Source organism: Psammomys obesus, unplaced genomic scaffold, assembly GCF_907164565.1.
Source record: "Psammomys obesus unplaced genomic scaffold, mPsaObe1.curated_primary_1811, whole genome shotgun sequence".
NCBI classification, from domain to species: Eukaryota; Metazoa; Chordata; class Mammalia; order Rodentia; family Muridae; genus Psammomys; species Psammomys obesus.
In genome coordinates this window covers 13,603,890-13,622,261 of record NW_026596131.1, presented here as the reverse complement: position 1 = coordinate 13,622,261, position 18,372 = coordinate 13,603,890, and the positions used below count along the sequence as shown (strand labels likewise).

At 56.0% G+C, this 18,372-nt stretch overlaps 1 protein-coding gene across 5 annotated transcripts in view; it reads left to right on the top strand.

Moving 5' to 3' along the window:
* Rbfox3 (RNA binding fox-1 homolog 3) overlaps window positions 1-18,372 on the top strand; it is a 401,184-nt gene that overhangs the window by 317,306 nt on the left and 65,506 nt on the right. Inside the window, exon 1 of one of the 5 annotated variants that reach the window (XM_055592147.1) lies at window positions 2,891-3,861. The exons of 2 other annotated variants lie outside the window; for them this stretch is intronic. In XM_055592147.1, the coding sequence (XP_055448122.1) occupies window positions 3,757-3,861 (105 nt within the window). In that variant the 5' untranslated portion in view covers window positions 2,891-3,756. Of the gene's footprint in view, window positions 1-2,890; window positions 3,862-18,372 lie in introns of those variants that run through there. 2 more of the 5 variants (XM_055592146.1, XM_055592150.1) reach the window with 2 other exon arrangements.

Sequence of the window (18,372 nt, the reverse complement as noted above, 5' to 3'; positions counted from 1 at the left end):
ATCCGATGTTAATTTTCCCTGGAAATGTGTCCCTCTAGTGATACGAGACTCAGGTGGGAGTCACATCACTAAAGGCTTCTTGGGTGACTCCACATCTCATTGCACAACCCTACTCTGAGGCACACCATCCTGGCTCACCCCACCGGGATGATAGATTAGGCCGTTCTGCCTTGGTCCCCACTGCTCAACCTACCGGGATGATAGATTAGGCCGTTCTGCCTTGGTCCCCACTGCTCATGTCCAAGCCTGTGCCAGGAAGCCCAGGTTTGGGGCAGAAAGGCCTGGCACTGCAGAGCACATGGGAACTCAGTCCACTTCTAGATGATGGCTTGGCGCGGCAGAGCCAGGCTGCAGCCGGAGGCTGTGAGCTCACCCCTTGCTCCGGGACACTTCTGCCAAGCTCCACACCATCCTCCTTGCAGAGGGAGAGCCTGGGGACGGTCAGACTGGGCATTCAAAGGGAAGAGAGGAGACAACACCGAGGACTGGAGCCCCACTGCTTGTCTGTCAAGGGGCGACAGGCCTTTCTCTTTCCACCTGGAGATACCATGGGAATCCTTGGAAATTCCCAAAGACTGGGAGACAGCGACAACACCGCATTCTCCATCATTTAGCCATACTCATTGGCCTAGCTTTTGCTAAAAAAAAAAAAAAAAAAAAAAAAAAAAAAAAAAAAAAAAAAAAAAACCAAAACAGACTAACTTAAGAGGCAAAATGCCACCAGACACTAACTGGCAAAGCCACTCCACAAAGGTAGACAGCTAAGAGGCACAAAGTGTCCAGAAACAGCGGGATAGGCGTGTGTCAGGAAGAGGAAGAGGAGCACTCGCAGCCAGGAAAGGCCCTGCTTGGGAATATGGTACAGAATGGGAGGGCAGGAAGGAGCCAGGAGAGCTCAGAGCCAAGCCACCCAAACCTTTTGAGGTGCCTCACTTGCCTGATATTTATAGCGGTGCCCAGGAGCGTAGAAATAATTACAGCTCAGTTCATGCCTCCCTAACAAGGCCCTTCTCAGATTCAGGGCGAATGGGATATTTTTTTTTTCCTGTATCTTTTTTTAAGTAGTGAATATTCTCACTGGATTGACAGCTCTTCCCAGCTCGAAGCCTCCCTCCAACCCAAGAAAAACTGGGGGTAGCCTAGCCTAGCACGTGGCTGGGTGGGTTGGCTTTCCCCCACCCACGACTCAGGGCCACACAGCCTGGTCCACAGGGCCTCAGGAGTTTGAGAGAGTGCTCAGGAATCTCGGGGGCATGGGGATTGTCACACAGCCCAGGCTAATGCAGTGACCGCCCACCCGTCCAGCACTGGATGCAGGTGGGGAGAGTGATTCCAGCCTGTGAGGTCCACATGGGCAGGCCCCCCCCTGGGCAGCAACCTCCCTGAGGCTGGGATCTGTGGAACTCAGCCACTGGCTTGTTTTGGAGCAACATGGCACATCCAGAACATGATGTGGCAAGCACCAGGCACATGGCCTTGTCCCAAGAAAGAAGCCACGCAGCCATGCTGTTTTAGCTCTTTTTCTGGAGATTTCCTTTTTAACGCTCTTTCCTTTCTCCTGGGGGCCTGTGTGTGATGAGCTGGCTGCTAGAGGCAGGTATCAAGGCGGGCTCCCTGGCCTGAGGCTGCAGACTTGGTTTCCTCGCCATACAGCGTGCTCACTCCAGGAAAGAGAACGCCATCCCAGTAGCTCCTAACCCCAGACAGTGGCAGCATGATGGTCTGCTGGGAGCACTGGGCTGATACCACGGAGCTACCCAAGTTCCCTTTAAGGAAAAGGCAGCTGGGCAGGGAGTGATGACAGACAGGAGCACATGGGCAGTTACACAGCAGTATGTGGGGCACTCTGGGCACTGCACTGGCAGTCAGCCTCCAAGGCCTCAGCTCACAAACACAGCCTGAACCATCATGCCCCATATGTGCCAGTCCTTGGTGCTGGGAACTCGCTACCACTATCTGGGACCGGGAGACCAAACCCATGGCCATCTCTTCCATCCCTGTGGAAGGCAAGGGTGGCCTTGAACACCCATAACCCACCTTCTGCCTGAGCCAGCCAGCAGCATCCCAGAGAACTGTAAGAAAAGGGGTGAAGAGCATGGGCCACCAGCTGCCCCATCTCACTTCTCCTCCGCCTGGCCACCTTTCTCCCAGTCTGCGAAGCCGGCACCCTTCTCAGAGGAAGGTCGATTGCAGGCTACTTAGTTGTGAGCGTGGGGGTCAGGGATGGCTGATGAGAGGCCTTCCGGGTTGCACGTGTCTGCCTGCTCCCTACAATGTCACTTCCCAGTCGGTGCCTGGAGAGGGGCCGCCCTTAGCCATGCATCTTTTGACACCTCAAGGTCCTCACTGCACAGAGAGCACAGCAAGGGCAACAAGCAGCTGCCCTCTGCTCTGGGAAGTGGACGCCCAGAGACAACAAAGCAGTTGCAGCTGAGCTCACACAGCCTGTAGGAGGACCCACCAGCTTAAACTACCAGGCCAGCCATCTTCAATGCAGAACTTGGGTACTGCAGCTGAGTCCCAAAGCGGCACTTGGTACCTGGCTGGGCCTCTTCGTGGGGGGAGTTTGTGGAAGCAGGACGTGAGGCTGGGCACGTGCCCACCTTGGGGCTACCTCTCACAGTGGCAGTGGGGGGATCGCCTATGCCAGCCAGGCTCACCTGTGGCTTGTCTTGGTAAAACTGCCTGGGAGGGGGGCAGGTCCGCATGTGTGTGGCTGGAAAGCTGCAGACGTATGCAGGCAGGCTGCAGTGGTGGTGTGAGGGGCAAATCAAGGCCTCTGCCCAGCACTACCCGACAATGGGGCAAGAAGGGCGCCCGATGGCCACTGTCCCTTGTTGCCCACCCCCATTCTGCGTGTCCACAGGACCATGCGCCTTCGGCAGGCTGCTGAGGTAGCCGTTGGGGCCTGGAGGCCAGCAGAGGGGCAGGAGAGACTCTCGGGGCTCTGGCTGGGCTTCTGGGCACCGAGCAGCCGGAAAAGCCTCCCCAGCACGGAAGCCTCTGCGGAGATGCCCTCATTACATCACCGACTTCCCCGCCGCGGAGCCGGCCTCCCTGAGGAGAGGCGCTTCTCTGAACGCAGGCAGAACGAGCGCCTTCCGGTCGGTGGGCCGCAGACTGTCCTCTCCGCCGCAGCCTAGACCAGCGGGAGCCAGCAGAGGTCCCAGACCCTACCGCCACCGCCACCGGGAGCAGAGGCTGCGCGCGGGCGAAGGAGGGGAGCGCAAGGCCCGCGGGAGGGGGCGAGGGCTGGCGGCCCGGCGTAGGACGGCAGGCGAGGGGTTAAGTGCAGGACTGGCGACGGTGCCCTAGGCCGGGCTCTCTCCCCCACCCCGAGCGCGGGGCTCCGTTTGATGTTGGAGTACGCCAGGGACGCCCCCTCCCACCGCTACACACGCGCGCACACGCGCACACTCACACACGCACACGCACCACTCTTTGCAGACAGGGCTCCGGTGGCTCCAAAGTGACTGGCTCCCCTCTCCCCCACATCCATCCTCTCGCGCATCGCACCCATCCTCTTCCCATCTTCTCGCGCGCTCTCTCCGGCATCCCCGCCCGGACAGGGCAGCCCCCGGCAGAGGCGCGCCGCTCCCCTTTCCATGCCTCCCTCTTAACGAGCGCCACGCGGGGGAGGGGAGGCCCGGAGGAGGAGAGACCGGGAGGGCGCCCGGGAGGCAGGGCGCGCGCACACACCGAGGGACGCAGCGAGCGCAGAGCCGCCTCGGCCGCCGGGCGCCCCCCTGCCGCCCCATGCTGTGCTCCATGGCGAACTCGGGCTGCCTCCTGCTGTCCAACTCCGGCAGCATGCTCCCGCACTCCGTGCCCTGCCCGCCCGCTTTCCTCTACCTCCAACAGGTAAGCGCCCCCGGCCCGAGCGCCCCCAGGTCCCGCGCACGTGCGGCCCGCGCCGCCGCCCACGCCCCGCACTTGGCCGCCTCCGCGCCGCCGCCAGTGGCCCCGCGGCTCCCCTCGCGTCATGGCGCCCTGGCTGGGGTTGGGGGAACTGCGCCCCTGAGTGGCAGAGGAGCGTGGGGGCGCCCAGGGCGCGAGCGGTGCGGGGTCGGGGGGCTGGCTGGAGTTTGGGGCGTCGCTCGCAACTTTTCGAAGGCGCGGGAGGGGGCGGCGGGCGGAGTCTCGGGGGAAGCCCAAGGGGAGGATGCAGGGGTTTTGGACACCCGGTTACTTTGGGGAACTTATTGTGGAGACGCGGGGGACTCGGGGACCGGTAACCAGGCTCCTTCTTCGGCCGCGTCGCGCAAGCCCTGGGGCCGCGGGGAGGTGGCCGCTGGGGAGCACGGCTGTGCTGCAGCGCGGACCACGCGCCGGGCCTCTGGGGAGGCGGGCCACCTGCCTGGTGGGACAGAAAAGCTAGGCCCTGAAGCTGGGGCCCAAGAGGAGGCTGGTGCTGGACTTTTTCAGTGTGCTGGGTTGCGCAGGAATCGCAGGCTGGCAGGCGTTGGGGGACAGTAAACCAAGCGGTTAGGAGCCCCTTCACCCCCAGGATGCCCCCTTGGGAGGTGCGCTGAGAGCCTCAGCTTCCTCCTGCCAGCTGGCCAGAGGCGCAGGGGGCGGGGTCCGGCGATCCCACCCAATGCGGAATCGGTGCAGGGGCCCCAGGCCTGCGCTAGCGATAGAGAGGGGATTCCCTGGGCTCCCCAGGCCCTCCCGGTTACGGTTCTTGGCACCAGCTTCGCCACAGCTGTCCTGAGGCTGCGGTACCCTGGCCTCACCCACCCGGGCTGCCCACACCTCTGGCCTGCCCATCCTCCCCATGGCCTGGGGCCTACCCTGTTGTGGATTCACACCTTGGCCCTCTGGTAGACCCACATGGGTGGGTAGCTCCTGGGGAAGGCCTGGGGCTACTAAGAACTTCCGGCTGGCTGCTTGTCTCTGCTCTTTTGCTCAGCCCGTTTAGAGGGTTCCCATAAGACCCCCTTCTGAAGTGGGGTAGCATGAAGGAGAGAGGCAGAGGGCAGAGTGCCCACAGGAGAAGCTGGTTGGGGGTCAGGGTCAGGATCAGGCTAGGAAGAAACAGCTGGGTGCACAGCTGACTGGAAATGGACAGGTGTATTTCTTGGCCTCCTCTGGAGGTTTTGTGGAGACTCAGGCTAGCCATTGGGGGTGGGAGAGGCTCTTATCTGTCATGCCCCTCCATGAACTCTCCAGGGAACCATGGGGGGTAGTGTAGGAGAAAACATGGACGTGGCAAAGCTAGGCCTCCAGAACCTGACCCAGGGCAACAAGCCCTGGGCCGCTGGGGACTTGGGCCACCCCAGGGTCCCTTGTCTGCGCTAAAGATTACCAAACATCTTGGCCTCTGCAGAGGGAGAGACAGGAGCCTGCATAGTGATGAGGAAGAAGGTGGCCTATTGCCGGAGCCCTAGGCCCTGAGTCCCACCTTCCTAGGACCACCTGTGACATTTGAGGCTCTCGGGAAATAATACAAGAGCCACTGAGAGCCTCAGACCCACAGGCCAGTCCCCACATTTCCATTCATCATTAGTCAATCCCAGAGTCACAGACCTTAGGTGGTCCTCACAGGCCAGCCTTCCAACCCCTCCAGGGTCGCTTGGAGACTCTGGAATGGGGCTGAACGATGTGAGCTTCTGTCTGCCAGGTGATACCACTTGGAGGTGTAGGATTAAGTGGGGCACCCCTGGCAGAAGGGCTCTGGGATCAGGGGTCAAGTGAAGGGTTTGGAGTGAAGGTCCTGGAGACCAGTCCATGGCTTGCTGTTGGTGCAAGAGGCCTCACAGAACTCACCTGTGTCTTCCTTGAGCAAATGCTTCCCCCACCTCGGGACACAGGAGCTAAGGATGAAGGAAGGCCCAGAGCTTCAGCATTATCTTGATGGGTTAGACCTGAGCTTTTGGTGGAGGGAATCCACCATCAAGGCTTGCTGCGTAGATAGCCAGAGTCTGCTGGGGCTTGGTAATGCACCCTGGCTGGTCATTCGCAGCTTTCCACAGGGGCAAGAGGCCTTCACATGAGCTCTCCCCACACAGACACCATCAGTGAGAGCAGAACCCTCTTGGGACAGCCATTGTGCACCCACTGCACCAGGCTCGGAAGCACCCCGTTTCCTTTGCCCATCCGCAGCTCTTCTGCAGGGGCAGACATGCTCGGAGCTAGATCTGTAGTCCCTGGCTGTTAGGGGTGCACCATTTTCTGGGGACACACACAGAGCTCTGGTGGTCCGGGGCATGACAGAACAAATAGTGGCATTCAGCTTGGCACCCAGCTTGTCCCCGGCCCCCTTTGAGGTGAGATGGCCCCTTCCATCACCTGAAGGGAGGGTCGCATGAGGAGGGACCTTGGACGCACCTGGCTAGACTTCTGGAGGAGAGCAGGCCCCTCCTCCAGCCCCCTCGTGGGGGCTGCGGGTCCGCTGCACGCGAATGCTGGTGCCATATGCCGGCGGTGTGTTCAGTCTAAACAGCACATTTACCATCAGAAGCAGAAGACGTGAAATCAAGCAAGACAAGAGACGTAGTAGGAGGCGCATTAAGATGCAGCTTTTAAACAGGCTGGCTCTCGAAACCTATGGTCTTTCGACTTGGAAATTTAGGAGATAAAAACCTCAACCGGTGGAATCCTATTCCTTTTGAGAGCCGTTAACCCTTACCTTCCGAGAGCCGCTAGGCCCTGGGAGGGCACGGATGATAAGGCCATGTCCCCACAGAGACATGCGATTCTGTAATCCGTCACAAGGTTCTCTTATCATATGTCAGTCTCTGCTGTCTGCGGTGGTGAATCCTAAAATTCACACTGTGGATTCTCAAAGTGCACTTTTTAGAATTCTCCCTCCCTAACCAGCACCAGGGTAGGGCCATCTGGGCTGGGCTCTGGTTGGTAGGAGCTATTAGAAGCCCTCCTGGGCTTTCCCCCCTTGTCTTCACCAGTCTGCTCCAGGATGCCCACAAGCCATTACCACAGGACTTTCCCCCCGTGAGGCTCTGGGCACATTGCTGGGCTGCCAGAACAGACACTGTAGGGCTGTTCCCTCTTAGAGACCATGAGTCTTCGGTCCCTGGTATATTGTCCCCAGCAAGTGATGGGGCTGATCATAGTGACCTTTGGGGGCAAGAGGGATCTCATTGAAAAACTCCAAACCATCAGCTGGGCTGCCACATGGTCCCATATGGCCCCCAGCAGAAGCAGCTCTCAGAGACAAGGGGCAAAGAAGACCCAGCTCAAAAACTGGGTTTTTGTCAGTTTTTACCTTCTTATTAAGGTACAATGTCCTATAAAAGGGAATCCTATCAAGCCACCAGTAACCAAGATGGCAAGTTATTCGTGGCAAGAAAGATGCATTTTTTTTTCATGTAGGGTTAAAAAAAAAAGAGAGAGGAAGGGTTGGGGGGTGTTCAGAAGGAGCTAGGGACTGCCTAGGAAATCCAGGGAGAGGTGAAGGCCCAGCCGCCATGAAGGCTGTGTCCCGAGTCTTGTTGATGGTGACTGCGTGTGTGTACTTAGTCAAGGTGAAACCCCAGAGAGCTTCCTTGGTCGTGGCAAGTGCTGGCAGCCCCCGGAAGCTTCCTTCCAGCCTGGGGTATGCAGTCGGCTGCTTCCTGGAGTTGCCGATAACTGGCGCCTTCCCCCAGGAGTGGAGCCCAAAGCTGCACGGAGGGACGTGGGGGTCCTGGGGCCTGTTCTGAGATTCATTAGGCAGCTGCACTCCCACTCATAACCATTCTCTCTTTGCTCTGAGGTAGGAACACTGCTAATCACAGCAATTTTTAATAAGGATTAATTACCGTAGCAAACATAACACTGCCTCTCACACCTTGCGCGCTCCTGGCACTTAGTCTCTGTTCTTCCGCCCCTCAAGCCCCCGGCTGTTAGCATATCACCCACAGGCTTGGTGTGGCCCAGAGCCACACTCACTCATAGTGACAGCATGGGTCGCTGGTGAGGACCCCATGGCTGATGGAAAGAGAGAAGGCACAGAGCACACACCTGTCTGCCGTGTCTTCAAGGGGACACTGCTGTTCAGGTGTGGTGTGTCGATGGAGTCACAGTCCCCAAACTCTCCTGTGACTCTGGGTCCTCAGACCTTGGGATCCATGGGGACAAAGCACTGTGTCTTAGCTGTCTGGCCTTGACGCACTGTCCACTCCGCTGCCTCTGGCAACCGCAGTGACCACACCAGGTCTGTGGGTCCTTCCTTGGTTTCCATGCCTTATAGGCTCGGGCTTGTTCCAGAACCTGCTGAAGGCTAGCCCTATACATGCATTATGGACACATCTAACAATTAGGGGAAACTGAGGCAGGGAGCAGGTAGCTAGCACACTAAAACAGCAAAGCTGCTGAGCAGCACAGCCTGGATTCCGGCCTGGCACCCACGCTCCAGAGTCATGGCTGAGTCCATCTCTCATTCTGATGAACACCGGAATTCAGGAATTTTCCTCCCTTCCCAGCTGCTTTCTCAGCTGTGCACAAAATAGAAGACATCAGCCAGAGCTTCTGGTGGCCTGAACTCTTTCTTGAATTTCCTGTGGGTCTCTCGGTTGGACCTGCCCCAAGAGGATATCTAAAGAGGCAGAAAGCTGGGGACAATGGAAGTAGCCTACCAAAGGGTCTTAGATCCTGAGTGTGACTCTTCATTTTGTGGGGTGAGTGGGGTTCTCTGGTGTAAAGCAGGGGTCTCTGGCGCCTGGACTAGGATAAATATGGACAGTGGACATAGGACTTGCCACAGCTAGGGAGCAAGCGTGAAGGAGAATTTTAGAGTAGCTCAATGCTTAAGGTTCAAACTGCAGATCCAAGCAGGCTTGGACCTCCATGTGCCCACCAGGTATCTGCCCAGAGGTGAGAGTCAGGCTCTCATTCGGTGAGGCATCTCCTGCGTTCATTTCCTGTACCATGTCCTTCATGGATAGGGCTCACCCTGGCAGGCATGGGTCTGCGAGGAGGTGGAAGGTGCCTGCCTGCTATAGGTGAGGTCTGTAGGATTTTCCCGTAGCATTGCTGCAGCCCAAGTCTTCCATTCAAGTCACTGACGGAAAGGCTTGTCCCATCATTGATACCCGCTGCTGCACCAACAGTGAGTCAGGGAAGCAGCCTGCCTGCTCCATGGCACTGGAACATGGAGATGGCTGGCCACCATCCTTGGTGAAGGATGAGATTCCTGCCTGAGTGTCCTTCTGTCTCTGTCTTCTGACCCTAGGGACAGCAAGTTGAAGGTGGCTCCAAGCAGAATATCGGGTTCCTGAGGAGAGGGCAGAGGGTGTGGCTGTTGCAGCAGCCTGGCTGTGGCCTCTGTCCAATTCTAAGGAGGCTCCTGCAACCCTTGGCACCCGACTTGGGCCAGGTCAGGCAGCACCAGGGCCTGAGGCAGACAGGCCCCTCGGTCGAGGCAACTGTAGTTCCTGGCAGTGTGGGATCCAGGAAGCCCATGTGATCCTGGCAGCTGGTCCTGTGAGCAGGGCTGGGGCCTTGTCTGGAGGAGATGCAGACTGTGCCTCTCTCTTCCTTCTCTTCACTTCTTTATTTATTTATTGTGTGTGTGTGTGTGTGTGTTTATTTGATTTAAAGTTCTGACTGGCATGCTTCCTCCCCTCTGCTTTCCTTGTTTCAGAGCCTCTCCAGCCCCTCATCACTCTCCCTCTCTCTCTCCCTTCTCCCCTCCTCCATGTTCATTTTCTCTTAGCTTCTCCTATGGACTCCCCTCTGCTCCTAGACATCTCCTACCATGCCTCACCATCACCCTGCTGTAGCCAGCCCCCCTACATCTGGCCCACCCATCTTCTGGGTTCTGTGGAGAGAACACTGTGTACCAAACCCCGATGGGACTAGATCTGATGTGTTTTGTCATCTGTATTCCTTGGGGGGTGGTCTTTGGCATCTGGATCTCCTCGAGAGGAGTAAGTCCAGTTCCAGGAGGAAACGCAGGTGGACATGAATCTTGAACGGGAGACTAAGGCGCTCCCCTGAGCTCCAGACTCTGGTGTCTGTGATGACAGCTGGGCCTAGTCTGCCTGCAGCCAGTGGGATTCCCACCAGGGACAGCAGCGCTGAGGCCTGTGGCTGCTTGAGAGGAAATGAGAGCAACTCTGGGTCCCTAGGTGGGCCTTTGTGTCCCCACAGTCTGAGATCTCTAAAGATCTCGGTGAATAGAGCGAAGAAACACCATTGCCATGGCCAGTGGCCACACGTCAAGTTGTGCCATTGCCATGGCCAGCATTCTACATAGAGTCATGTCCATTCCGGGCCTGCAGTCAATTTCAGGTCTAGAGTTGGGAATAAAAGGTGCTGGAGTCACAGCCACATTGCAACACTGGACACCCTTCCTCAGGGCAGCATGCATGTACGTTGATTGTGAAGGCCTGGTCAGAGCCCACTCCAATGGGTGAGGAGAGAAAGGAAGCTAGCCGGTGGCCCCCTTGCCTGCTGCCCCATCGGTGTGTCTCTAGCTTCTTTGGTAAAATTGTGCATCCTCTTCCCAGAGAGCCGTGAAGCTTAGGTCTCCCGCCTGGCACCCTTACCCACATTTGCCTCAGCCTAAGCCTCCCTTCCAGTCCAGACTTGGAGTATTATAGGGACGTCAACTAGTGTGGCATTAGCACATATCTGAGTTGTTCTGAGCCTGGTCCCTGCACACCTGGCCAAGACAGCAGTGGGGAGACAGGTAGATGAGCAGGCCTGAGTGGACCTGGGACTGGGTGTGGTATTGTTTCTGCTGGTTTCTGGGACACATTGAGAAAGAAAGGGGCTGCTTCACCGCGTGCCTACAGGCAGGGTGCCCCAGAGCAAGGGCCCATGGCATCATATCTTCCCAAGAGCTGGCACTACAGTGGGTCCCTAGGGACTGCCAGGCCCCACAGCGTCTCCCCAAAGCCCTAAAAAGAGGGTGTCACGCCTTTGTTTCCTTCTCTGAAAAGCAAGGACGCTGACCCATGAATGGCAGGTGCTGGGGTCGGGTGATATCACCTTTGCCCACACGCATTCAGACATCTGTCTGTCCACTCAGCAAAACCAGCTGAGTTGAACCCCGGTCAGCGGTCATCCCTGCCTGTGAGGTGCTGCTGGGGAGGAAAGCTGACCAGAGAGGCACCAGTGTGTCAGGAGCAGCTGTAGACGGGGTGAAATCGCTGGGTTGTGGTATGGGGGAGCTGCAGGGAGACTCTGTGGGTTCAGGAAGCTCAGAGCTGAGGCCCAGGGCCTTCAGAGGCAGCCATGGCAGAGGGGGGATCTTGCTCGGCACACAGTCTCAGAGCAACAGGTGGGCAATTGGGTTTGCTGTCTTGAGACACACTTTCTCGTACCCAAATACTGTCTGTGCCTTATTGAGCCAAGTCTTCTGCTAAAGAGGGTGTGTGGGGTGTGGGTGTGATGTGTTTTGTGTATGATGTGTGTATGCGGGGTGTGTGTGATGTTGTGTGTGTGTGTGTGTGTGTGTGTGCGCGCGTGTGTGCGTGATGAGCGTGTGTGCCTGAGTACATATGAGTGTATGGCTGTGAACTGTGCATGTGGGTAGGCTCTTCTGCATTTTCTTATCCCCTGGTGCAGATTAGCATGTGAGACTTTCCAGCGGTCATACTAAAGAGACACAAAAGGAAATAAGCAACAGAATCACAGATGTGAGGAGCCGGTGGCTGCTGCCAATGATACTTTGGAGTTGAGGGTGAGTGAGGTGCCATTTCTGTGGCTTCCATCATCTTAGGGGGACACTGCATTGGCTCATGGTATGCGCAAAAGTCTGTGCCCAGCATTGGGAAGGGCCCTGAGGACGGCACCCAGAAGCCACCACTTCAAGGGGTATGGTAGGAGGCTGGCCCCATCTCCAAGGTGGAAAAGACCCTTATTACAGATCAGGAAAGACAAACCCTGTCCCTTGGGTGTCTCAGGACTTCCCCCACTTGTCCCTAAGTAAGAGGGTGAGTCAGTGCCACCCACTGGGTCCATCCGGCCAACAGGAGAGCTTTGTGCCTTCCAAGCTATGCTGTATTGTCTTTGCCAAGCCACAGCGTGTCAGAGGAAGGAGACCAGGAAGGCCAACTAAAAGTATTGGGGGGGGGGGGCATTAATGGAGGTCTCCATGTCAGGCCAGGGAAGATTGTTGCCCATGCATCCGGTTGCCTGTGACGGGTGAGGAATCCATCAGAAGCTGGTCCACAGAGACACAGTGCCAAGCAATAGGGAATTTAAATTACCTAGCACCCACATACATAAAAAAGCAGGTGAGATGATTTCTAGTAAGATGATTTATTTAACCCCGCGCTTCCCAGCTTTTCTAGCCTCATCGGGTACCAGCATGAGCCAGGGGCTCCTCGTGACAGCATCCGCTCTTGTGTTTGTAGCCGGCCTTTGAAACCTGGCAGAGAACATTTCCACTTGGCTGGGCCATGTTCAAGTGTGCAGCCATCACATGAGTCTCATGGTTAACCCGCAGGAAGATCTAGAGCCTTCTAAAGAGTGAAACTCTTAAGCTGCTGTAGAGTGTGGTCTGTGAGCCGGGCAGGGCCTGAGGGTCCCCAGATCTTCTCTGCTGGAGTTGCCATCCAGTGGGGGCGGGCCAAGCTGCTGGAGAGACTGGGTATGCTGAGATTCCCCCTGTGGCTGTTGGTCTCGGCTGGGTCTAGGCCAGTTTTGCTGACAGCTCCCTGTTTGTTTGTTTGTTTTTTGTTTTGTTTTGGTTTTCCCAAAAGGCATTGTGTGATGGTTTGTGGGGGAATGTTCATTTTGTGAGGTGACAGGTAACTGTTGTTCATTTCCCTAATGTCTGTATTTGGTAAACAAGAGGTTGGCTACTTTAGTTGGCCTCTCATCCCACCCTTTTTAGGAATAATTTTTGCCAATTAACATACTTCAAGGTCTGGACAGTGGGGTCTCACGTGGACAGAGTCAACTCCATCTTCGTCTGTGGTCATGGAGCAGGCTACTGTAAAGGGGGCTGTGTGACTCACGAGCCCTCTGCCCCTAGAGCCACAGCAAAGATCATGAGTAGCCAAGCCTTCCATAGAAAAACAAATCTCAGCTGGACATAGTGACTCACACCTGAAATCTCAGCAGTTGGAAAGCTGGGACAGGAGGATCACTGTGAGTTTGAGACTAACCTCTGGCTACAGAGTAAATAATAATAATAATTGTTTAAAGAGTCTGCCAAGCCTGGCTTGGGCCAGTAGTGGTAACAGGTTTGTTTGTTTTTAAGATTTTATTTATTTATTTATTTTATGCATATTAGTGCTCTAAGAGGGCAGTAGAGGGTATAGATGGTTATAAGCCACCATGTGGTTGTTGGGAATTGAACTCAGGACCTCTGGAAAAAAGACAGTGCTCTTCACCACTGAGCCATCTGTCCAGCCCCTAGGTTTTTCTAATAGCCACAAAATGTGTGAGGGAGAGAGAGAGCGTGCAACAAAGTTCACGCTAAGGATGTATTTCCTTCAGCTGGATCCTGGGTCCTCTTGCTGCAGCTGAGTCAATATAAACAGGGTTGAGACATTTAGCATTCTCCTTCCATGCTCAGCCTTTCAAATCCACGCTGCATTCTTCACTCGCAGCCTATCTCACATGCAACCGACCACACGTCCAATGCTCAGCAGCCACATGAGGCCGGTGGCTGACACCGAGGATGAGGTTTACCATCCATAGGGATCCAAGGAGAGGTCTGAGGACACACTCTGCCCTGGCTGAGGAAGGGGTGCAGAGCTTGTGGCTGCGCTGCCCCAGGTAGAGGGAGCAATTTCTGTAGAAAACAAACAAACAAAAAACCATTGAGTTCAGTGAATGGATCCTGGCTGGAGTGCCTGGTACCCTGAGGTGCAAGGATGGAGTAGCTGCTGTCTAGAGTGCTTTGGAGTCCAGGCTGAGAAGGCCGGGCAGTAGGGAGGCACAGAAGGCCTCTGAACAGGGATTGTCAGGGTCAGAGCTGCAGGTAGGGGAGTTACATTGGAAAGGGGCTGGAAAGCTAAACCAGGGATCAGCGGGACAGAGGCTTAACGTGAATCAGAAGGCTTGACCCAGGAGACAGGGCAGAAGGGACAGAACAGGATGAACTTGGAACATGTAGCTGGTGAGAAGGAGGATGGGAAATGGGTGGTTCCATCTTGATGGTGCTGATGTATGGTGTGTGGGCACTCCATCATGGTACCAGGCTGGGCTGTGCCACCCTGTGTGGGGTGTTCACAGGTTGTGACCTCTTCCTCCAGCCACTTCCTCCAGCTTCTTCAGCCTGGCTGGCTGTGAACACCAGTGTGCCCTTCTGAAGAAGCTTCTAGTCCTTACTTACTATTCTTTATAGATGTCTGTCCTGGACCCGAGTGGCTCTCCTGGGCCCCTATTCTGGCCCTCTATCCATCATTCCTGAAAGACCCAAAGCCAGCGTGGTCCAGAGCTCATGTGTAAGGAAGCCAGGCAAAGAAAACTGGCACTTGGATCTCTTGCCCTTGGGGAGTCAGTGACACCCAGGCCCAGGCCCAGTACCCCGACTCACTCTCACTTGCTCCTGGCGGGGAGGTCCTGGGCAGGAGCTCAGGCCAGGTGGCAGGTAGCCTCCTCATGGCACCTCCTGGGTACAGAGAAGTCACAGGTCAGCCCTGTATCCCCTGGGAATGCCTCTAGGGCCAAAAGACCAAGGTAGAGCCCAGGTGGAGCGGGCAAGACTGGGCAGGGCTGCTGGGGCAGGTTGCCTGTGGTATGGCCGCTGGGTGGTATGGCAAGGGGATGACCTGCTTTGGAGAAGAAAATGGAGTTCTCACTAAAGTATCTTGTAGGCCTCCTTCTGGCTGTGCTGCTGCTCTACAGTCCCTCCCATACCTGTCTGAGTCCTGCAAAGCTTCATCCATCCTCTTCCTTAGGCTCTGTGGGCTCATCGTATTTTTGGATATCCAACCTGGTACAGTTTGCTCACTTACTTGCTTGCTTGGCCTCTGTTGAAAGGGAAGGACTGTTTGGTTTGCTCACTGCTGTTCTCTCAGAGCCTCGGATAGTGCCTGGCTGTGTGGCTAGTGGGGAAGAAGTGACTGCATAGCTGGGCCCCATCCTCCATCAATGTGTGCTCAAGATTCCAGACTCGCTGGTACCCACTCCAGGTACGCAGGGGAATGATTCTTTTCACACAACCCAGGAAACAAGACAGAAGCCCCTGCTGTCAAGAACGTGGCAGCTGTGGGGGTGAAGTATGTGTGTGTGATAACTGCACACCTGAAGCGCCACTGCAGGGCTAAGGCGGTGGGAAGCAGCTGAGGGGCACAGGTGAAAGGTCAGGACAGGCTCTTCTTTCACCGTCCCACTGGGACCCCAGGCTCAGCGGATGGAAGTGTCCTGTGATGCAAACAGCAAGCTTAGTTCTCTCCCCACGCTCCCCTCTTTGCTTTTTGATAATTTATGTCTGTGGGTTTTTACTGGGATATAACTCACAGGTTACAGAGCGCACCCGTGTGAAGCATGCGATTCTGCAGCGTTCAGCTGCGCAGCCATCCCTGCTGTTCGGTTCTTGAACATCCTCGGCAGCAAATGTGCCAGCCGCTGTCCGCACCCTGCAACCCGAGCCACTGCTTTGCCCTGTGGCTCTGCCTGTTCTAAATGGCTCTTACAAATGAAGTCATCTGTTGGGGCCTCTTCTCCTGTGCCGATTTGGAATCGGGGAACCGACGGGGTTTCTCCACCCCGGCCTGGGTGTGCTGTCTTTGCTCTGACGGTCTTCAGATAGGCCTTGAGGAGAGGTTTGCCGGCCGGTGGGTGAGGTTGGGGAGGGAAGGACTTTGGTCCTATCCCTCCCCAACCTGGGCCACTTTCAGTCCTCATCCCTGCTTGGGTCGTGTGAAAGGAAAAACCCAGCTAAGTGTGGCTGGCCATCAAGCATGTGTCCTGGATCCAAGCAGAAGAGGGCATCACCTCTAACAGCTGTAGTCCAGGCAGTGACTACTGCCTCTGTCCCTTTGGCAGAGCCTCAGTAGCTCCACCACAGACCCAGACCCGTGAACAAAGCTATGTTCCAGGTGCAGGGCCAGGCCGTGTGGCCTTTAGGGAGGTGTCTCAGCCCCTGTGGGCTGTTGAGTGTATGTGTGCCTATGGTTGCTGCATCTAAACTTTTGCTGCAAGGCTGTCTGGAATGACAGAGCAAGCCACAAGCTGACCAGAGGTGTATGCCAACACTGTTCCCCCAGCTAGGTCCTGAGTCCCGGGATGTGTAAGCCTCTCAGGAGGACCGAGCAAGCTGATAGGTGAGCCAGCAAACTGTCTGTAACCTACAAAAGCCAGTTGGTTAAGGAGGCCATGGGCTTTGAGTCTGCCAGGCCATCTTTCCTGGCCCTGTCCGAGGACCACAGGTCAGAGCCTCCCTACACAAAGTGACCAGAGCCCTCAGTCGCCTGCAGCCAGGACCTTGTGAGGGTCTTCAGCAACCCGAACATTGTGGCCAATGGGCAGGTGGAAGGAGCAAGGCACAGCTCAGTGACCCTGTAGGCCCCATACTTGCTCAGTAGCCACAGGCCCTCTCCACCCTGCATTTTAGTCTCTTCCTGGTCACTGGAAGGCCACCTCCTTGTTAGTAGTGTGGGCATAAAGGACAAAGCTGCTGTCCCCAAGAGAGAATAGGTCAACAGACCCTGGCCTCTTCTCATCTTAAGCTCCAGGTTTGTTAAATGAAGAGAAATAAATCACAAAATTCTGGTCACGGGATGTGTAATTTGTATTAACTATTTCCATTTGGCAAATTAGCAGTTGAAAGGGATCGTTTAGATAGAAACAGTGGATTTCATTTTCAAGAAGTGGACGCCCAGGCCACACACCCCCACCTCAGACAGCTCCTGTCCCCAGCTCCCTGCCCTCCCCAGTTGTCCAAATGGGAACCACACAGATCCCACTCTCCTGCTGGTACAGTGGAAGGAAAAACCTTTTGCTTGGAGCTCGGGCTGAGGAGACCCCAGAGCTAATGGCGAGGACTTGGTCTGGAAACCTAGAGAAAATGGTGAGGCTGTAGAGTCCCGTCTGTCTCAGGCAGACTCTGACCTGGGCCATGAGCCGCTTGGAGGAAGTGGTAAAGACGAGAGGTGATGGAGGGGATCCCAGAGAATCCTTATCTGTAAGCTGGGCTTAGACTCTTTCCTATGGACAAACTGGCCCCGCAGTTCTGTGGCCACAGACCTGAGGGATTTGAGAGCAATGGGTCTGCAGGACCGCAGAGGCAGATGCTGACCCGAGAGATGAGGAGACAGGAAACTCACCTCTCAAAAGCCTGGATACTGTACCACATGCTTCCCAACGCCTGCCACTCATTTGCTCTCTCCCATTACCGTTCTCATGTTCCCAACGATGTACCTGAGCTCGAAGAAGACCTGGATTCGAACTCTTGCCTCTCTCCTGCTGATGGCTATATTCCCTATTCCCTTGTCATGACACTCACCCGCTGGATGGTGTAAAAGTCATCATCGACTTAAGAAACTAGTAGGGTTGAACCTCTTTCCTGAAAACCTCTTCATAGAACAATTTTTACCCCAAAAGTTGGTCAGCTCCTTCCTCGCCGTGGTTCTCCCAAGCCCAGCATAACATTCACTCACCATCTTTGAGCTGCCCCTTGCACACGTGGGTGTAGCGTGCTTCCCCAGACTTCAGTGCTGGGATGCTCAGCCTTCAACTGGCCCAAGCCTCTGCCCTCCCTGGGGACCCCCTGATTTCCTTCTTCCTCCCTTCCCCAGCTGGCTCCCTGTGGGTGGCCGCCCTTCATCCCTGGCTCAGAGCTAAGCCTACTTAATTCTTTTGATCTTGGTTTAGGAAGCAGCCCTCCAGCCATTCCTGTCGCTGCTGCTGCTCCGCTGGTCTCTGCCTGCCTGAGTCAGAACCCTGACTACCAGCAGCTGTGACAGGGGCTCCCCTGGCACCTGCCCTGACCTCCTTTCCTGCGTGTTGACCCTTCTGTGGGCCTGCCTTGGTACTCCCATGGGGGATCTGGCTGGGGCAGGATCCCCAGGAGTTGAGAACAGAGGCCCTTTCCCCAACGTCTGCTGGGAGCAGAGTCTTCTGTGTCCTGCTTGGGGCCAAGGTTTGCTGTGCCCCTGCAAGAAATACCCTGTAAGGGTAACACTTCAGACTGTGCGCATCTGGCACACCTGAGTTCATTGCATTCCATTTCTGTGAGCCTCAGTTTCCCCATCTGCAAACCTAGGGCCTGTGCCACAGTCCTCCGGTGCCCAGCATGAAGCCTAACACATGGGTGGTCCTCAGCGGGTCTGACCCATGCCCCATTACCAGCCCCACTGCAGGCAAGAGCCCTCGTCTCAGCAGCCCTTGAGGCGTCTGCCACTGTTATAACTGACAGCACAGGTGCCTTGTGAGGGCCTCTGACCCCCCAACTTTATAGTGAGGGCCCCTGACCCCCCCAACCTTATAGTGAGGGTCCCTGACCTCCCCCAACCTTATAGT